At 39.5% G+C, this 17,709-nt stretch overlaps 1 protein-coding gene across 1 annotated transcript; it reads left to right on the forward strand.

Moving 5' to 3' along the window:
* The first annotated feature begins 1,910 nt into the window (after positions 1-1,910).
* PSMC2 (proteasome 26S subunit, ATPase 2) lies at positions 1,911-16,317 on the forward strand. The gene is made up of 12 exons (XM_070424597.1): positions 1,911-2,062; positions 5,584-5,621; positions 5,987-6,068; positions 6,993-7,092; positions 9,537-9,668; positions 10,064-10,136; positions 10,504-10,599; positions 11,712-11,876; positions 12,989-13,076; positions 15,580-15,782; positions 15,875-15,971; positions 16,058-16,317. Exons 1-12 carry the CDS (start codon positions 1,993-1,995, stop codon positions 16,213-16,215), a joined length of 1,302 nt encoding a protein of 433 aa, XP_070280698.1. The 5' UTR covers positions 1,911-1,992; the 3' UTR covers positions 16,216-16,317.
* Positions 16,318-17,709: the final 1,392 nt, after the last annotated feature.

Genomic DNA, 17,709 nt, shown 5'->3' on the forward strand with positions numbered 1-17,709 from the left:
TTCAGAACTCTTTTCATCTTGCAAAACTGGATCTCTATACCCATTTAACAACTCCCTATTTCCTCCCCCCCCCACTCCCTGCAACCACCATTCTACTTTCTGTCTCTATGAATTTTACTCTATGTACCTCATACAAGTTGAATCATATAATCTTTGCCATTTTTGTGACTGATTTACTCATTTAGCACAATGTCTCACAATTGTGGTATGTACCAGAATAATATTTGTTTGTATGTATATTTTGTTTATTTATTCACCTGTTGATTGGGTTGCTTTTGCTTTTTTGGCTATTTTGAATAATGCTTCTATGAACAAAGAAATGCAAATATCTCTTGAAGGTCCTGCTTTCAATTCCTTTGGGTATATACCCAGAACTAGAATTGCTGCATCATATGGCAATTTCATTTTTAATTTTCCATAGCAGTTACACCATTTTACTTCCCCATGAACTGTACAAGGTTTCCATTTTCTCAACATCCTCATCAACACTTTTCTTTTTCTCTTTTTTATAGTCACCATTCTAATGAGTATGAGGTGATATCTCATGGTTTTGATTCATTTTCCCCAATTGCTAGTGATGTTGAGCATCTTTTCATGTGCTTGGTGGGTATTTACTAGTATATGATCTTTGGAGAGATGTCTATTCAAGTCTATCCCTCCCCCTTGTTTTTTGTTAATCCTTACCTGAGGATATTTTTCCCATTGATTTTTCTTTTAGCCAGAGTGGAGGGGAAGGGGTGAGAGAAACATCAATGTGGGAGAGACACAAGGATTGGTCCCCCCTCCTCCCTGCCCCAACCTCCCCAACACACCTGACAGGGATGGGGAATGGAACCTGCAACCCAGGTACATGCCCTTGACTGGGAATCAAACTTGCAACCCTTCCCTGCACAGGTTGATGCAGTAACCACAGAGCAACACTGGCCAGGGCACATTTACAAGTTTTTAAGGCCGGTTGTTTGCTTTCTTGTTGAGTTGTAGTTCGTTATATATTCTGGATATTACCTATTATCACATGATTTGCAATATTTTCTCATATCCTGTCCTCCTATCCTCTCCTTTTCACGTTGCGTCCTCTAATACTCAGAAGAGCCAGACTTTATTTCTAAATTCTACAATTGTTTCCTAATTGCTCTCTTCATTCATCTGCCAAACTCACTTCTTTCAAAACCTGCTCTTTTCCCCGACTTCTTTGTATCTGAGGATGGTACCACTCTGCTTTAGTAGCAGGTTCAAAAATTGAAAACAGCCCTAGCAGTGGATAGAGCGTCAGCCTGCGACTGAAGGGTCCCCGGTTGATTCCGGTGAAGAGCACCTGCCCAGATTGTGGGTTTGATCCCCCCCTAGGGGGTGTGCAGGAGGCAGCCGATCAATTATTCTCATCATTGATATTTCTCTCTCCCCCTCTCCCTTCTTCTCCGAAATCAATAAAAATACATTTTTAAAAATTGAAAACATTTGCCTCCCCATCCTGAGTTAACTCAAGTTTATAACTCAAGGTACACAGAAGGTAAATTCCTCTTTACCTCCACCCTACTTGTAGATCTAGCCACTGTTATTGCTTAGTTAATATTCTGTTATTTAAGCAATAAAACACTGTTATTTAAAGCCTCCGCCACAGTGTGAAGTAAAGGCTTAATTAAAGCATATGTACAGAAGCTGCCCAAGAGTACACAATAGGTAAATAACTAAATCAGGACGTAAACTCAGCGGCTGAACCAGGGTTGGTCCTGAAATCTGTGGCTCGGGGAAGCAGTAGTGAGGGCTGGGCTCCCTTCTAACAGGGAACCTTCCTACTGCCCACAACCGCGACCCCGCGATCCCGACGCCAGCGCGCGTATCCCGGGGCGCTCTTCCGCTTCCGGTGCGCAGAGTAAAGGGGCCCGCGGAGCCGGCTCTACTTCCGGGGGGGGAAGAAAAAGGCAGGCACCACCGGAAGCGAGGAAGGTGCTGTGTAATTACTACGGAGCCGAGGCAGCTGCATCCCCGAAAATGCCGGATTACCTCGGTGCGGATCAGCGGAAAACCAAAGAGGAGGAGAAGGAGGACAAGCCCATCCGAGGTCAGTGGACGGAGGCAGGAGTTCCGGGCGGGCCGAGTTCGCACCAGGCTGGGCCCCGGGGGCGAGGCGGGATTCCTGTCGGGCGCTCGGTCCTCGCTCCCTTTTGTGCGGCTGGTGATTTGATCTGGGGCCGCCGCCGGATTAGCCCGCCTGCCCTTTCCGTCTCCTTCACGCGCTGCAAGTTCTCCTGCATCTCCCGCTGGCTGACATTGTTACTGAGGTTCAGCTCTCAGGTCTTGAAGAAGTCGGGCTCCCTGCCCGGCCTCGCAGGCCGTGGAAAGTTGCCCCGCCTAGTGGTGCTGGTCACCTGGATCCCCTTTCTGCCCCGGGCCCCCGTGCTGGGAAGTGGGACAGACCGCCTGGAGCTGTCAGCCCGCACCCGGGTTCAGCAGCCTCTGGCCTGAGTTCTGGCTGGGAAAGAATTCGGAGCCCAGACTCACACTATAAGGGAACATTTATTTGGGAAATCACGGAGGTAGAAGAAGTAATTTGTAGAAGAAATGGACTTAAGAAACACGTTTTAGCTCTGTCCGGTTGGGCTCAGTGGATAGAGCGTCGGCCTGCGGACTGAAGGGTCCCGGGTTTGATTCCGGTCAAGGGCATGTACCTTGGTTGCGGGCACATCCCCAGTGGGAGATGTGCAGGAGGCAGCTGATCGATGTTTCTCTCTCATCGATGTTTCTCGCTCTCTATCACCCTCCCTTCCTCTCTGTAAAAAATCAATAAAATATATTTTTTAAAAAGAGAAACACGTTTTAGAGGCGAAGGAAGGGCGCTTGGAGTTCAGGAGTGAGGAAGGTGAAGGTAATGCGCCTGGGGGGAGGTGTGGGGGGGCAGGGTGCTCAGTCCTAAGGGTTTAAGGGTGGAGATTTTAGGGAAGGTCCCAGGGGGACATCTCAGCGTACGCAGCAGTTTTCCAGGTGTGTCCTTTCAGAGCCTAGGTCTCCACTAATCGGTTGGTTGGCTCAGGGCAGGGGGTCATTATCCAAAGCAGCTGGTCCTGAGGTCAGCCATGGGGTGCCTGGTCTGGTTTTGTTGCCTTTTTGGGCCTGGGGCTCCAGGGAGGGAAGGTCAGGGGGTCCAAACGCTTGACCAGGGATATGCAAGGGGAGGAAAGGTCACACTGGGGGCACGGTCCTACCCGACAGTTGTCCTCTGTTAGGCACCCGGGGCTTTCTGCCTTGGTGAATTTCTGTACCTGACCCATCACCCTTGCTCTGCTCATGTCTGTCTAACTGCCTACCGCAGAGCCAGGGTCCTGAAACAGAATTTCTTTTAAAAACAAACAAACATTCCTTTAACTTGATGATACCTTTACATGCCTAAAGCTCAGAAGGGAGAAAAAAGATACATTGACAATTGTTTCAGCCCGGGCCCCAGCCACCCCTTATCCACAGAAGCAAATAGACATTTTCTATGCATATGCTAGCAATTTTGCTCATGTATTTTATTTTTTACATAAATGCAGCATGCTGTACACCTTGCTTTTCAGTTTTAATATGTATTAGAAATAAGTTCATATTTTTTAAAGATATATTTTATTGATTTTTTACAGAGAGGAAGGGAGAGGGATAGAGAGTCAGAAGCACTGATGAGAGACGCATCGATCAGCTGCCTCCTGCACACCCCTACTGGGGATGTGACCGCAACCAAGGTACATGCCCTTGGCCGGAATCGAACCTGGGACCCTTCAGTCCGCAGGCCAACACTCTATCCAGTGAGCCAAACCAGTTAGTGTGAAATAAGTTCATATTATATGGAGTCAGTGTTATGTCTCTCTGCATCTGCATAGTATTCCAGTTTTGGGGGTGTAATGTATGAAATTAATCATTATTCATGGACATTTTTCTTCCAGTCTGTTGGCCGTTATAGAGCAGTGAGTAACCTTGTTCATGTAACTTTTACTACATGCACAAACACAAGCTGTAGGATACATTTTAGAAATGGAGTTGTAATTTTGATAGAAACGGCCAAATTAGTCTCCTGGAGACTGTACGCTTTTACACACACAGTGCATGAGGCATGCATACCATTTTCATACACAATTTCCCCATAGGCCCTTATGTAGTCTCATCTTTATGCTGTTTTTTGTTCCTTGTAGACTATTTTAAAGCATTCTTAAGGTGTTTTTTCCTCTTTTCTCTAATTCTTCCCTCTCTAAATAACTTCAGCCTCTCCTAGTGCCCTTCTTCCCTGTTTCCAAACTCTCCTCAAAGAAAGAGCATTCCCTCTCTACGTTCATCTCATATTCTACTTTTTCCCTTGAAAATATTTTAGGCCACTGTAAACCTCAGAGGTACTCAGTCACCTAATGGAAAACTTAGTTACAGAGATTTAACATTCCTTCTGTGTACTTCTCTGGGTGTGATATTCTGTCAATGAGGTAATACATTTATCCCTTGGATACAGTTAGTGGCTAACGTGTGTATAGTATTTTATGCTCTTCATATTTTATGTAATCTTATAGCAACACTGTGAGGATAAATTATTATCTCTATTTTTCATTATTTATATATTTTTTTGAGAGAGAACATCGATTTGTTTCACTTTATGCATTCATTGATTTTTTAATATATATTTTTGATTTCAGAGAGGGAGAGGGAGAGAGAGAGAGAGAGAGAAACATCAGTGATGAGAGAGAATCACTTATCGGCTGCCTCTTGCATGCCCCCTATACTGGGGATCAAGCCACAACCCAGGCATATGTCCCTGACTGGAATCGAACCTGAAACCCTTCAGTCCGCAGGCCGACGCTCTATCCACTGAGCCAAACCAGCTAAGGCCGTTGATTGTTTCTTATATGTGCCCTGACCTGGGATCGAACCTGCAACCTGGCATATCAGGAGAACACACACTCTAACCAACTGAATTACCTGGCCAAGGGGTAAAGCCACTCTTTATGTGCTTTGCTATAAGTTATGTAATTTTGGATTTAACTTCTGCAAGATGTACTCTGGGGGCGGGGGGGGGGGGGGGGGGGCGTCGCGTCATGGTGAAGGTCCTTTCTTGGATGCAGGTATCTGATGGTCTGATTGGTTCTGGAGGCTGGACGTCTGAGGTCAGGATGTCAGCATAAGTGGGTTCTGGTGAGAGCCCTCTTCCAGGTTGCAGACAGGCATCTTCTGTCTTCTCGTGGTGGAAAGGACCATTGTCTCTATTTTTCAGATGAGAAAACTGGTGCTCAGAGATTAAATGATTTTTCCAAGGTTACTTAGCAAACGCTTGACTTTGTTGGGATTAGTGTCAGGTTGTTTTGATTCTCAAGCTGTTCTTTGGGCTGCCTGTTCTTAATGGATCACATCTCTTTGAGACTCGCCAGCAGCCAGGCTGTGTATTCTTTTAAATCCACCTTCACCCAGTTATCCAGGATTCCAGCAACTATTTGAAGGTTGTAGTTATATCATTACAACTTTGCACATTTTTTCTCACTCAACTAATGAGCTTTGGATTTGAACAGAGAAGAATTGTTAGCTCTAATTTCTTTTGTTTGAATCTTATGTGTTTTCTTTCTTTTTTTCCAGCTTTGGATGAGGGTGATATTGCCTTGCTGAAAACTTATGTAAGTCCTTTCAGTGTCTACAAAATATAGATGTTTTATGTTGAAATAAGAACTATTGTTGGTATTGCTCTTCCAAAATAATTAGAAGAGAATATCTAGAAGTTATAGTAATCTTTACTGAAATAAAGTCACCTTTTTACAGATTCTATCTAGAATAAATCAGAGTGTAAATATTCAGTGTGTCTAAGTTTAAACATTATTTTTATACTGTTTGTAATTAAAATGTGGAACTCTGTAGAAAGATATTTGAAACAATTTACACAAATATTTACTATACGTGAAATGTATGAACTGTTAAGTGTTTTTGTAGTTTAATAAATTGTTGATTTCTTGATACTCCAATTAAACTGAACTTTATCTCCTAGGGTCAGAGCACTTACTCTAGGCAGATCAAGCAGGTTGAAGATGACATTCAACAACTTCTCAAGAAAATTAATGAGCTCACTGGTATAATTTAATTTCTGTTTCCTCTCTCTAAATGTAATGTATTAATCATATCAAAGAATTTAAAATATAAATGTTGCTCTTTCATGAATTACAGATTTTAAAAAATTATCGTTCCTATCTTTTAAGAAATTGGATCTCATTTAATAAGCTCTTTTACTTCCTTTTACAAACAAGTTTAATGCTTAAGCAATTAAGAAATAACATCATCCTTTCAGCAAGTAATGTTTCTGTTGGTCAAAGCCATATTTAATAAACTTTTTTTTTATATTGATTTCAGAGAGGATGGGAGAGGTAGAAACATCAATGATGAGAGAGAATCGTTGATTGGCTGCCTCCTGCATGCCCCTCATTGGGGATCGAGCCTGAAATCTGGGCATGTGCCCTTGACCGGAATCGAACCCGGGACACTTCTGTCCATAGACCAATGCTCTATCACTGAGCCAAACCGGCTAGGGCTTTAATAAACTCTTAAAACCAGTTAAAGTTTCTTATTGAATAAAAATATGATCTTACATGGTACTGCTTGAAGTAAGTGGGCTATTGCCTAGTAATTGGAAACTTTTCTTGGGAATTTCAGTGGTGACATTTTATAATATTTGACCACAAAAAATGTCAAATATGTTATTAAAGTTTTGGCTTATGACTACTTTAGGGCAGCAGTTTTCAGCTGGGTGATTTTGCCCCCCTCCATCCCTCAGAGCATTTGGTAGTGTCTGGAGATAGTCTTGATTCTCAGGGCTTGAGGGGGAGACGGTGCCAGTGGCATCTAGTGGCTACTGTCAGGGATGTTGCTAACCATCCTATAATGCACAGGACACCCTCCGCAACAAATTATTTAGTTCAAAATGTCATTACTGTAGAGGTTGAGAAAGTTTGCTTTAGTGATGCTTACATTTTAGTGAATTTTATAATCTCTTTATGTAGGTATTAAAGAGTCTGACACTGGCCTGGCCCCACCGGCACTCTGGGATTTGGCTGCAGATAAGCAAACACTTCAGAGTGAACAGCCTTTGCAGGTTGCGAGGTACGTCCTGTGGAAATTTATTTGAGTCTCAGGTATAATGTGATACTTCATAAAGAATGTTCATTCTAAATTCCAAATAAATAAAGCTTTCTACAAAAGTATCTGGGGTTAAAAGTGTATACCTTAAACAATTATTCAAGAAATAGGTGAAGCCATAATCATATAAAAGATTCAAAGTGATACAGAAAGATGCAGGGCAAATGTGAATCTTCCCTTCCATCTTCGCTGTCCCACTGTCCCTTTCTCAGACATAACAAATACTGAAAGTAGTTTGGTCCTCTTCATCCTGCTGTATGGCTTCCTGTCCCAACATCCTCCTAATGTAGTTATATTAAAATTTAGGTTAGATCAGTATTCAGCATAATCATGGCTAAATAAACCCTATTCATAAAGAGACAGGAAATAAATTGTGATTACTTTTCCTTTCTTGGACCACTTTTTCTTTTACTGGTCATAATTTGTATGTATATTACTAAACCCCTCAATTTCTCCTGATTGTCTACACTGCTCTTTAGATGCATTAGGTCCATCTCCATCCGGTTTTCCCTCGTGTATACCTCAGGTGCACCGCTGCGTCTCTCAGGTTGATCTTCCCCAGCACTTTCTGACCTGCTTCAGTTGGACCAGTTGCCCTTTACGCCTGTTGACTCACAATCATCCTGTCATTTCTTACTCTGGAGGTTCCCTTTGCCTCTCTCCTATTGTTTGTGTACCAACTCTTTTTGGTTTACTCTTACCCTCATTAGATGGGCCATATTCTCTGGTAGCTTCATGAAAGAGGGTCATTTAGGAGGTAATATTTTGAGACCGTACATGTCTGTAAATGTCTTGATTGGTATAAAGTTTTTTTCTCCTTCAGAAATCTGAAGGCATCGTTTCATTGTCCTCCATCTGTAGTGTTAGTCTGAAGCCATTCTGATTCTCAGTTCGGTATATGTGACCTGTTTTTCCTTTGAAAATTGTAGGGTCTTCTCTTGTTGTCACTTGTTCTGAAATGTCATGATGATGTGCCTCGATGTTGGTCTATTTACACCCATGCTGCTGGCTCTCATGTCCTTCAGGGTGGCACATTTTCTTGAAATTATTTGAATAATTTCCTTCTTTCCATTTTCTAATATCCAAATACTAGAAGTCCTCTATTTTGGACTTCTGTCATTTGAATATTGGACCTCTAGGATTGCTCTTCTAATATGCTAATCGTTCTTGCTTTTTTTTTTTTTTTTTAACTATTTTTGCCAGCATTCACTTAACGTTCACGGAGGAGCATACTTTCAGAGGTTCTTACCTCACCATTCTGGAAGTTGAGGTCCCTGTATAGTCTATACCTTTCAGCTGTGGTTTAAAAAATCCGTATCTGTGCATACAGTGTTGGCAGGGTCTGTCGGATAAAGTAGTGATAAATACTTTTATTTATGTAATTCTACCTCCCTGGTAGACCTTGGCTAGTAACAGAAAACAGAGTTTTGTCACATAGTTAATGCTTCAAGGACAAAACATCTTTACCTTACTGTTCGTGCTACCTGTATGCATACTCCAGAGACTGTTGCATTTCCCTGTATTTGTTGTTACAGATTATGACATGAGTTCTCTCTAACATGAGTTCTGTCTTTTGTTTTTGTTTTTCTTCAGTACACAAATAATATAGAAGAGGAAAGGCAGTAGAGTACTTTCTGTATAATGTACACATAATTATAAATGTGCCTTCATGTGTCACACTGAAAAAAAATACATTTAGGTTAAAAACTGCAACAACAATAAAAATTGTTGTATAAACTCAGGAAAGAATGGAAAAACATTTATTACTTAGTGTAAGACAAGATGACTGTCTTCTGATAGGGAAAATAAAAAGGAAGGTAACTTAAGACAGCGGTTTTCAACCATTTTCATCTCATGGCACACAAACTAATTACTAAAATTCTGTGGCATACCAAAAACTCTATTTGCTGATTGGACAAAAAAAGGTATACTTTTTATTCATTCAACTGGATGGCTTTTGTTGTGTTGGCTATTAGCATTCTTTTATTTGACAATCTAAGGGAAAAGAGGTCAGTGCTTCTGACTAAATAGTCGGGTACTGCATGTTTTAAAAATTCTTGTGGCACACCAGTTGAAAATTGCTGACTTAAGACATAGAGAAGTATCACTAATAAAGTAATATAGTTATGAAAATCAAGAAATTAGAGAACTTCCTGATGATGAAATATTTGGGTTAAATTTCCAGGGGTATGTATCTTTTAAAAATGTTATGGTTTGGCTTAATTTGTGTGGGCCCTTGGAATTAAGCATATTCTATAGAAAAGGATCTTTTAACAGTGGCCCAGTTTCTGCAGCTCTAGTTTACACCTGCTCATTAGTGTGCTGCATGCCCAGGGGAGAATCTAGTTACTTGGATTCGTTATTAGTGGTTTCGGTTCCTTACTCTAATCGAGTCTTTGCTGTGTTAGATGTACAAAGATAATCAATGCTGATTCGGAGGACCCAAAGTACATTATCAACGTGAAGCAGTTTGCCAAGTTTGTGGTGGACCTCAGTGATCAGGTAGCACCTACTGACATTGAAGAAGGGATGAGAGTTGGGTAAGATTACTATTTATAATAAATACTCATTTTTCATTAAAGATACCATGTCACATTCACGTCCTTGGCTTTCTTCTGAATGAATGTACTGGTTGCCATGGAATACCAAGGGATGATCTAATCTAGCAGAGTCCTTCCGTTTGAACATCCTTTGTTCTGCATCCACTTCCTGACCTCCCACCTTCCTCTTTCCCCCTCCCCCACTATGGCTTTTACTGAATGACTTCAAATGTCATAAAGTAAATGCAGAATTTGAGAGTTGAGTTTGCCAGCCTATTTAAGGTAACATGGTGTAAGTGGAGGATAGTTATAAGGATCGAGTTAATGTAATTCATATTTACAGAGTTCACTTAGAAAGTTTTTTGAATATCTTAGTATCTTTTTTACCTTTTTAGTGTGGACAGAAATAAGTATCAAATTCACATTCCACTGCCTCCTAAGATTGACCCAACAGTTACCATGATGCAGGTAAGAAACTATGGGGGAAAAGAAATGGCATGACTTAGAATACAACTGCATCCATCTCAGGAAAGTTTGAAACTTCAACTGATATTTATTGTTAATATTTGGGTATGTATTGATTTGCCCAAATTTTCTAAACCACTTTTCAGTTGAGAAAGTTTTTATTAGTTTTTGCTAGTTTATCTCTCAATGTCATAAGTAATACAGCAAATGGTTCTAGTGCACTGGGCAATATATTCCATTTAAAAAAATTATTACTTGGTATAAATTTGATTTTTCTTTAGGGTATTGGGTCTACTCTACTAGAGAGAACTTTTGGACTAGTATTCAGAAATCTGTGGCTATCTGTTGTACATTTTCTTCCCTCTCTTAGGTAGAGGAAAAACCTGATGTCACATACAGTGATGTGGGTGGCTGTAAGGAACAGATTGAGAAACTTCGAGAAGTAGTTGAAACCCCTCTACTTCATGTAAGTGGCTGAGTGTTGCATTTTAAATTTCTTTGTATAAAGATATGATAGCCTATTGTACGCTGTGCACTAAAATTGCCTATTTATTAGGTAGCTTTTTGTATTTTATAATATCCTTAATGGAAATTTTTGAGGGGATAGAGGATAGAGGGTAGAGGTGTGGAGAATAGGTAAGTTCCAGAAGAGAAAGCAAAAGGATTGAGTGGTCAAGCCAATGAAAAAAAGAGAAAGATTTTCTACTTTTAGTGACACAGGAGGTTGATGTATAACCTTTAGCAGTTTGTTAAATATGTTATAGTTTATTGTAGAAGAAACTGTGTGCTTGAATGATGTCAAGAAGAAAAGAGCTTAAATGGAATTGAAGTAAACTTGGGATGATAATGGAAAACTGGTATATAAAATACCAGAAAATACTTTTGTTATTTATTTATTTTTAAAGGGGAGAATGATGATTTTTATTTTTTTTAAATATATTTTATTGATCTTTTTACAGAGAGGAAGGGAGAGGGATAGAGAGTTAGAAACATCCATCAGCTGCCTCCTGCACACCTACTGGGGATGTGCCTGCAACCAAGGTACATGCCCTTGACCGGACTCGAACCCGGGACCCTTGAGTCCGCAGGCTGACACTCTATCCACTGAGCCAAACTGGTTAGGGCTACTTTTGTTCTTTAAACACTGCAATTATTTTAAAATTAGAAAAAAAGAATTGTTAAGCCTGGATAGTAGAAATGCCTTTAAAAGCCATTCAGCCTTATGTATCTACCAGAGGCCCGATGCATGAAATTCGTGCAAGAGTAGGCCTTCCTTTTTCCAGCTGCCAGCACCAGCTTCCCTCAGGAACTCGGGACCTGGGCTTCATTCGCAGCCCCAGCTTTGTCTGAATGATGTCTGGAATGACGTCTGATCTAATTAGCATATTATCCGTTTATTATTATAGAACTGAGGTCTAGTTTATGTCTTATATTTTAGAATAAGTAAAGTTCTTATTAGGTCAAATATATAGATTGTGGACTTAATAGTTTTGGTTTAAATATATTGATGTAGAAGTAGTCTTATTTTTATTCATACAGAAGTGAGTGATAATTATAAATATTGTGTCTCCATCACAGCCAGAGAGGTTTGTTAACCTTGGCATTGAGCCTCCTAAGGGCGTGCTGCTCTTTGGTCCACCGGGTACAGGCAAGACACTCTGTGCTCGGGCAGTTGCTAACAGGACTGATGCTTGCTTCATTCGAGTTATTGGATCTGAACTTGTGCAGAAATATGTCGGTGAGGTAAAGTAAATTGATCATAATCAAAGAATTTGTAGCTCTGTGAAAAATTTATAAAGCAGGGATGAAATTTAAATTTCAGTTTCACATAAAAAGATTGAGACCTGAAATTTCTTGATTGATGGATTGTAATTAGTAGATGTAAAAGCCACCAGCTTTCCCTTGTGGTCATTTGGAAATAAACAACTGCTTAACATTTTTATTTTTATTTATTTATTTTATTAATTTCAGAGAGGGAGAGATAGAAACATCAATGAGAGAGAATCACGGATCGGCTGCCTCCAGCATACCCCATACTGGGGATCAAGCCCGCAACCAAGGCATGTGCCCTTGACTAGAATCGAACCTGGGACCCTTCAGTCCGCAGGCTGATGTTCTATCCACTGAGCCAAAGCAGCTAGGGCCTGTTTAACATTTTTAATTACCATGCATCCTCCTCAGAAATAGGACTTTTTCTACAAATTTGGTAAGAGAAATACCCCAGAAATGCCTGGTGAACGCATTCAGAAGTGTGCTTTTGCTTTCGGGCCAACCTTTTATGGTCTACTGAGAAAGAAAGAACATGGAGCATCTATCTATACTCACAACACATCCTCTCTCTCACACACACAGATTTTTTCATTAGAGAGTAAGTCTAGGGCTGTATATATTGTATCTGAAATGTTAATGATTAGAATACTTACAGTAAGAATTAGAAAAGGAACTGCATGAATTGAGCTATGCAGTACGTTTAGTGTCTGAGCAACACTTACAAATCAAATTCAGTGATGAGAAATGCCAAGTGATAAGTCAAATGCTTTTATTTCCTCGGGTGTTACTGATTGAAATGGTGGCTTTATTTGTTAATTTGACCTCTTCAGGTCTTACAGCTATTGGCTCTTTACTAGGTACAGAATCATAAAATTACTTAAGGCTAATAAGATTAATTTAACATGAATAAGGTTAATTTGATGGAATAGGTAACAAACTTCAGTTGTTGTTTTTTGGAAAAAGCCTGGGATAATAATAGTTGAGGATACTTTTAGCAATATTGAAAAGTTTGAAGTATAACTTTTTATTATATTCTTGAAGATTTAAAAATTAACTCTAAATTAACAAATTATTTTTCCCATTAGGGGGCGCGAATGGTTCGAGAGCTCTTTGAAATGGCCAGAACAAAAAAAGCCTGCCTTATCTTCTTTGATGAAATTGATGCTATTGGAGGTATGGATGGTATTTTAAAGTAAAAAGAAATGTTATATAACTTTGCTATTTTTCAAAGTCTTTATCTTTGTACTTTCCTAATTTCATTCATGTGACATATTTTCACACTTGAACAATTCCTAACTTGGGATACAACTTCACTTAATGTGATAAGAAAGCACTGGGGCATAATTTAATTGGTGCTGATATTTCATAAAGTGTACATAAGTATTGTTACTGTTGGCTTCATAGATCTGATGAAATACACTATTAACTGTGCGATCTAGACCACTTGTTTTAACTAACTCTTGAGCCTAAGTTTGCTCATCTTATAATGGGCATGATAATTCCTGCCCTGCTTATTTCATGGGTTTTTGGGAGCTGTAAAGTAGTGTGATAGATTTTGAAAACGAAACTTCTGTAGGCCTTGACTGTTGTTATAGTCTATAAGAGGAATAATCCTTACTAGGGAGAAGTGTCATATGGCCAGACATTTTTTATTTAAGGAACTTAGTGATAAAAATGACTTGAAAATATAGTGGACCTTATAACACTGTTAGGGGACTGTGGTTAGGTTATCTAGAGTCTTGCTTTTATACTGGGTGGACGTTGTGGAGTTGGGACAGGCTGTAGTTAATGTCTTCAAGTGGTTAACTTGAGCCCAGTATATTGATGCAGTGTGGTGATCTTGAAGTAATTTTTATAGTGTCATTGGAATAAGCCATAAGCCTTACAATGTCAGGATGCTCTGAAGTTATGCTTTCCAAGGTGGGTTGTGTATAAAACAGTACTAGGGCCCTGACCGGTTTGGCTCAGTGGATAGAGCGTCAGCCTGCGGACTCAAGGGTCCCAGGATCAATTCCGGTCAAGGGCATGTACCTGGGTTGCGGGCACATCCCCAGTAGGGAGTGTACAGGAGGCAGCTCATTGATGTTTCTCTAATATCGATGTTTCTAACTCTCTATCCCTCTCCCTTCCTCTCTGTAAAAAATCAATAAAATATATTTTAAAACAGTATTAGGGTGCAGGAAGAAAATACTACCAATTTTTCCTTATTTAATTTTAATCTTATTTTTTAATTTTTATTTTTTTGTGTTATTTTGTACATAATACGCTAATACAACAGTATGTATCTCTATAATTTTAAAATGAAAATATATACTTGGAGGCTTATTTTTTGTTTGGTTTTGTTTTTGCTATTTTGGTTGAAATGAGACAGACATTTATCTAGAGTACATTAATGTATCCAAAATAGTGTGATAGTGTAAGTCAGGGGTGGGCAAACTTTTTGACTCGAGGGCCACAATGGGTTCTTAAACTGGACCGGAGGGCCGGAACAAAAGCATGGATGGAGTGTTTGTGTGAACTAATATAAATTCAAAGTAAACATTACATAAAAGGGTACGGTCTTTTTTTTTTTATTTCAATAGTTTTATTCATTTCAAACATTTTAATAAGAATGTAAATACTAATTATTATAATTTGAAACTTCAAAAAATGTAGGAATCATAGCACAATAACATACCTAATATTTAAGATGGCAAAGGCTCTGATACTGTGCTCTCCAGGGGCGTGTCTCCCTACATCACCACGATAACGGGTCTACGCATTCCCAGGGTGATGTTGGGAGACGCGTCCGCGGGCATTACAAGGAGCCTCTGGAAGATTGAGAGGTTGTTCCTTCTACTGAATGGGCGGATATAAATCTGCCCACTCAGAAGAAGGAGCTGCGGCCATGTTTCCCGACGTTGCCATGTTAACACTGCTGCTGGTGAAGGAGCGGAGGGGAGAGCAAGAGAACCCTCCGCTCTTTCGGCTCCACAGGCCAGATAGAACAGCCGAACGGGCCGGATCCGGCGGGCGGGTCGTCGTTTGCCCACGGCTGGTATAAGTTATATTTCTACTGTATTATGGCACTAGCCTTATTTTTAAGAAGAGTTTTGAAAAATGTGGAAGAGTGTGGCAGTTTCTTACATTATAGGTGTTTCATGTATTCTGCTGCCTAGTCTTGGTGTACATTGTTAAACAACAGGTGTTTTGAGTGATTTCAAAACAAAGTTCCTTGAAGATTTAAAAAATACTTTATTTTTATTAAAAAAAATATTTTTATTGATTTCAGAGAGGAAGGGAGAGGGAGAGAAATAGAAACATTAATGATGAGAGAATCATTGATTGGTTGCCTCCTGCATGCCCCCTACTTGGGATCAAGCCTGCAACCTGGGCATGTGCCCTTGACCAGAATCGAACCTGGGACCCTTCAGTCCGCAGGCCAACGTTCTATCCACTGAGCAAAACCGGCTAGGGCAAAAAAATACTTTAATGAAGTCTATGTTAAATAAATCTATGACGAGCCTTTTGAAAGATTCACTTTCTAATTAGTTTTGTGAAAATCAGGCAGTTCCTGTAGGATTTGCTTAAAGTTGGAATTCACTTGCCCTGGAGGGCATGATTTGAGCTGAGAGTAACAGTACTTTCAGGTTATGCTAGTGCTCCTGTGACCGATAAGTCTTTCCTTTTGTCTTAGGGGCTCGTTTTGATGATGGTGCTGGAGGTGACAATGAAGTACAGAGAACGATGTTGGAATTGATCAACCAGCTGGATGGTTTTGATCCTCGCGGCAACATTAAAGTACTGATGGCCACTAACAGACCTGACACTTTGGATCCAGCACTGATGAGGCCAGGGAGACTGGACAGGAAGATTGAGTTTAGCTTACCTGATCTAGAGGTCAGAAAACCATTTCTTAGAAAAGGGATTTTTGACATTTTTCTTCCTGTGATGTTTTCCATTGTAATATTTTTCAATTCCCCTGTTTTTAGGGCCGGACTCACATTTTTAAAATCCATGCGCGTTCAATGAGTGTTGAAAGAGATATCAGATTTGAATTGTTAGCACGACTGTGTCCAAATAGCACTGGTAGGTTGAAAGGTCTTGTTTATATTTGCTGGTCTGTCTGTCCAGGCTGCTTTAATGAAGCCTATTATTTTCTTTTTGTTTGACAGGTGCTGAGATTAGAAGTGTCTGCACAGAAGCTGGTATGTTTGCCATCAGAGCCCGGCGAAAAATAGCTACTGAGAAGGATTTCTTGGAAGCTGTAAATAAGGTCATTAAGTCCTATGCCAAATTCAGTGCTACTCCCCGCTACATGACATACAACTGAGCCCTGAGCTTTCATGAAAACACTTCTTTTAATTGGAATCCTAAGCTTACATAGATTTGTTAATAACCATTTCACACAAAAAATAAATGGTTTTAAAATGTTTTTTTTTTCAGATACTTTTTCTCTATAGTATGATAAAAGGTGATATTTAGTATCATTAGGCACAAAAGGTTATTACAGTGTACGTTATTTTTTGATCCACTACCATTTAAGGGTTTCATAGCCTAAAGTGCTTGCTTAGAGCATGTATGTCTTAGGCATATATTGGCTGGGTGCTGTATATATGTCCTTATACCCTCTCATCTGCCCAGTGAGGTAGATCTAATGGATCTTGATCTAATGAATGCAAAAACTTGCCTACCAAATTGACTTGTTGCAGAGCTGGGATTAAAGTCCAAGTTTATCAGCTCTATCCCCTGAGCTCCTAACCAGTGTGCTATTGTGCCCTCATCAGAATAGCTCATCTGGGCACATGACCACATGCATTTCCATGATTTCTCCCTACTGGCGTTGCATAATAAAGCTTTGGCCAAACGTTTTTTAAAGTGGGAGAAGCATCTTATGTAATATGTTCTGCTTTGCTATTTGACTTGATTTCAAATTAATAATTGATTTTAATCGTTGATTTTAGTTTGACTTAATTTCAAATTAATCAAGAATAATTGATTTACAGTGAAATCAAAAAGTATATACACATAATCTAATTTAGAAAATCCAGAATTGGCTTTGTACAGATAAGTACTTTTTTCATTTTATAAATTAATGGTTTAAATTTTGGTATTAAATATAAGTTGCATTGAAATTTTCAACAGACTTCTTTAAAATTATTTCTTGTGCAAACACCACCAAACCCCTTCCACAATTCCCTCCTTCCCCCAAATTCTGAGACTCAAGCACAATAATGTTTTTTATTGCAGCTCAATATTCATAAGTAATGCAAAATAGAGGTGGATTTTAATTCACAAAAGAAAAAGTTGACAACATAGAAAATGCTGTATTACATTGAAAATTTTAAAACACGGAAAGTTTCAAACAGAAAAATTAAAGCCCTTTATTCATAAAATCCAACCACATCCTTTTTAGATTTTTCATTTTTGTGAAATTTACCAGAAATTCGCCCCCCCCCCCCCCCCAAGCCTGCCCTAGTCTTTCATGAGGTATAAAATATAAGCAGAACCTAGAAATGGTTTGCTCTAACATTTTGATAAATGTAAGCATTTAGAATATGCTCTTTGAAGTCTTACCACTTTTTCATATAGCCACATACATCACATGCATCAATTTGAGACAACTCAAATTGGATACATTGCCCTCACTCAGGCCCAACATGTTATAAGCTCAATCTTGACATCTCAGTTACAGGACAAAAATCTAACTGGCCACGCATCAAATATATAATAAACTATTTGAAAAATGTGGGTGTTTCTACCCAGGCATGTATATGCAGATAGTGTCAACATTATCTAGATTAGCATGCTTATACCATATTTAAAA

The sequence above is a fragment of the Myotis yumanensis genome, unplaced genomic scaffold (genome assembly GCF_028538775.1).
Source record: "Myotis yumanensis isolate MYYU_CA2020_CCGP unplaced genomic scaffold, mMyoYum1.0.hap1 SCAF_9, whole genome shotgun sequence".
In the NCBI taxonomy this organism is placed as follows: Eukaryota; Metazoa; Chordata; class Mammalia; order Chiroptera; family Vespertilionidae; genus Myotis; species Myotis yumanensis.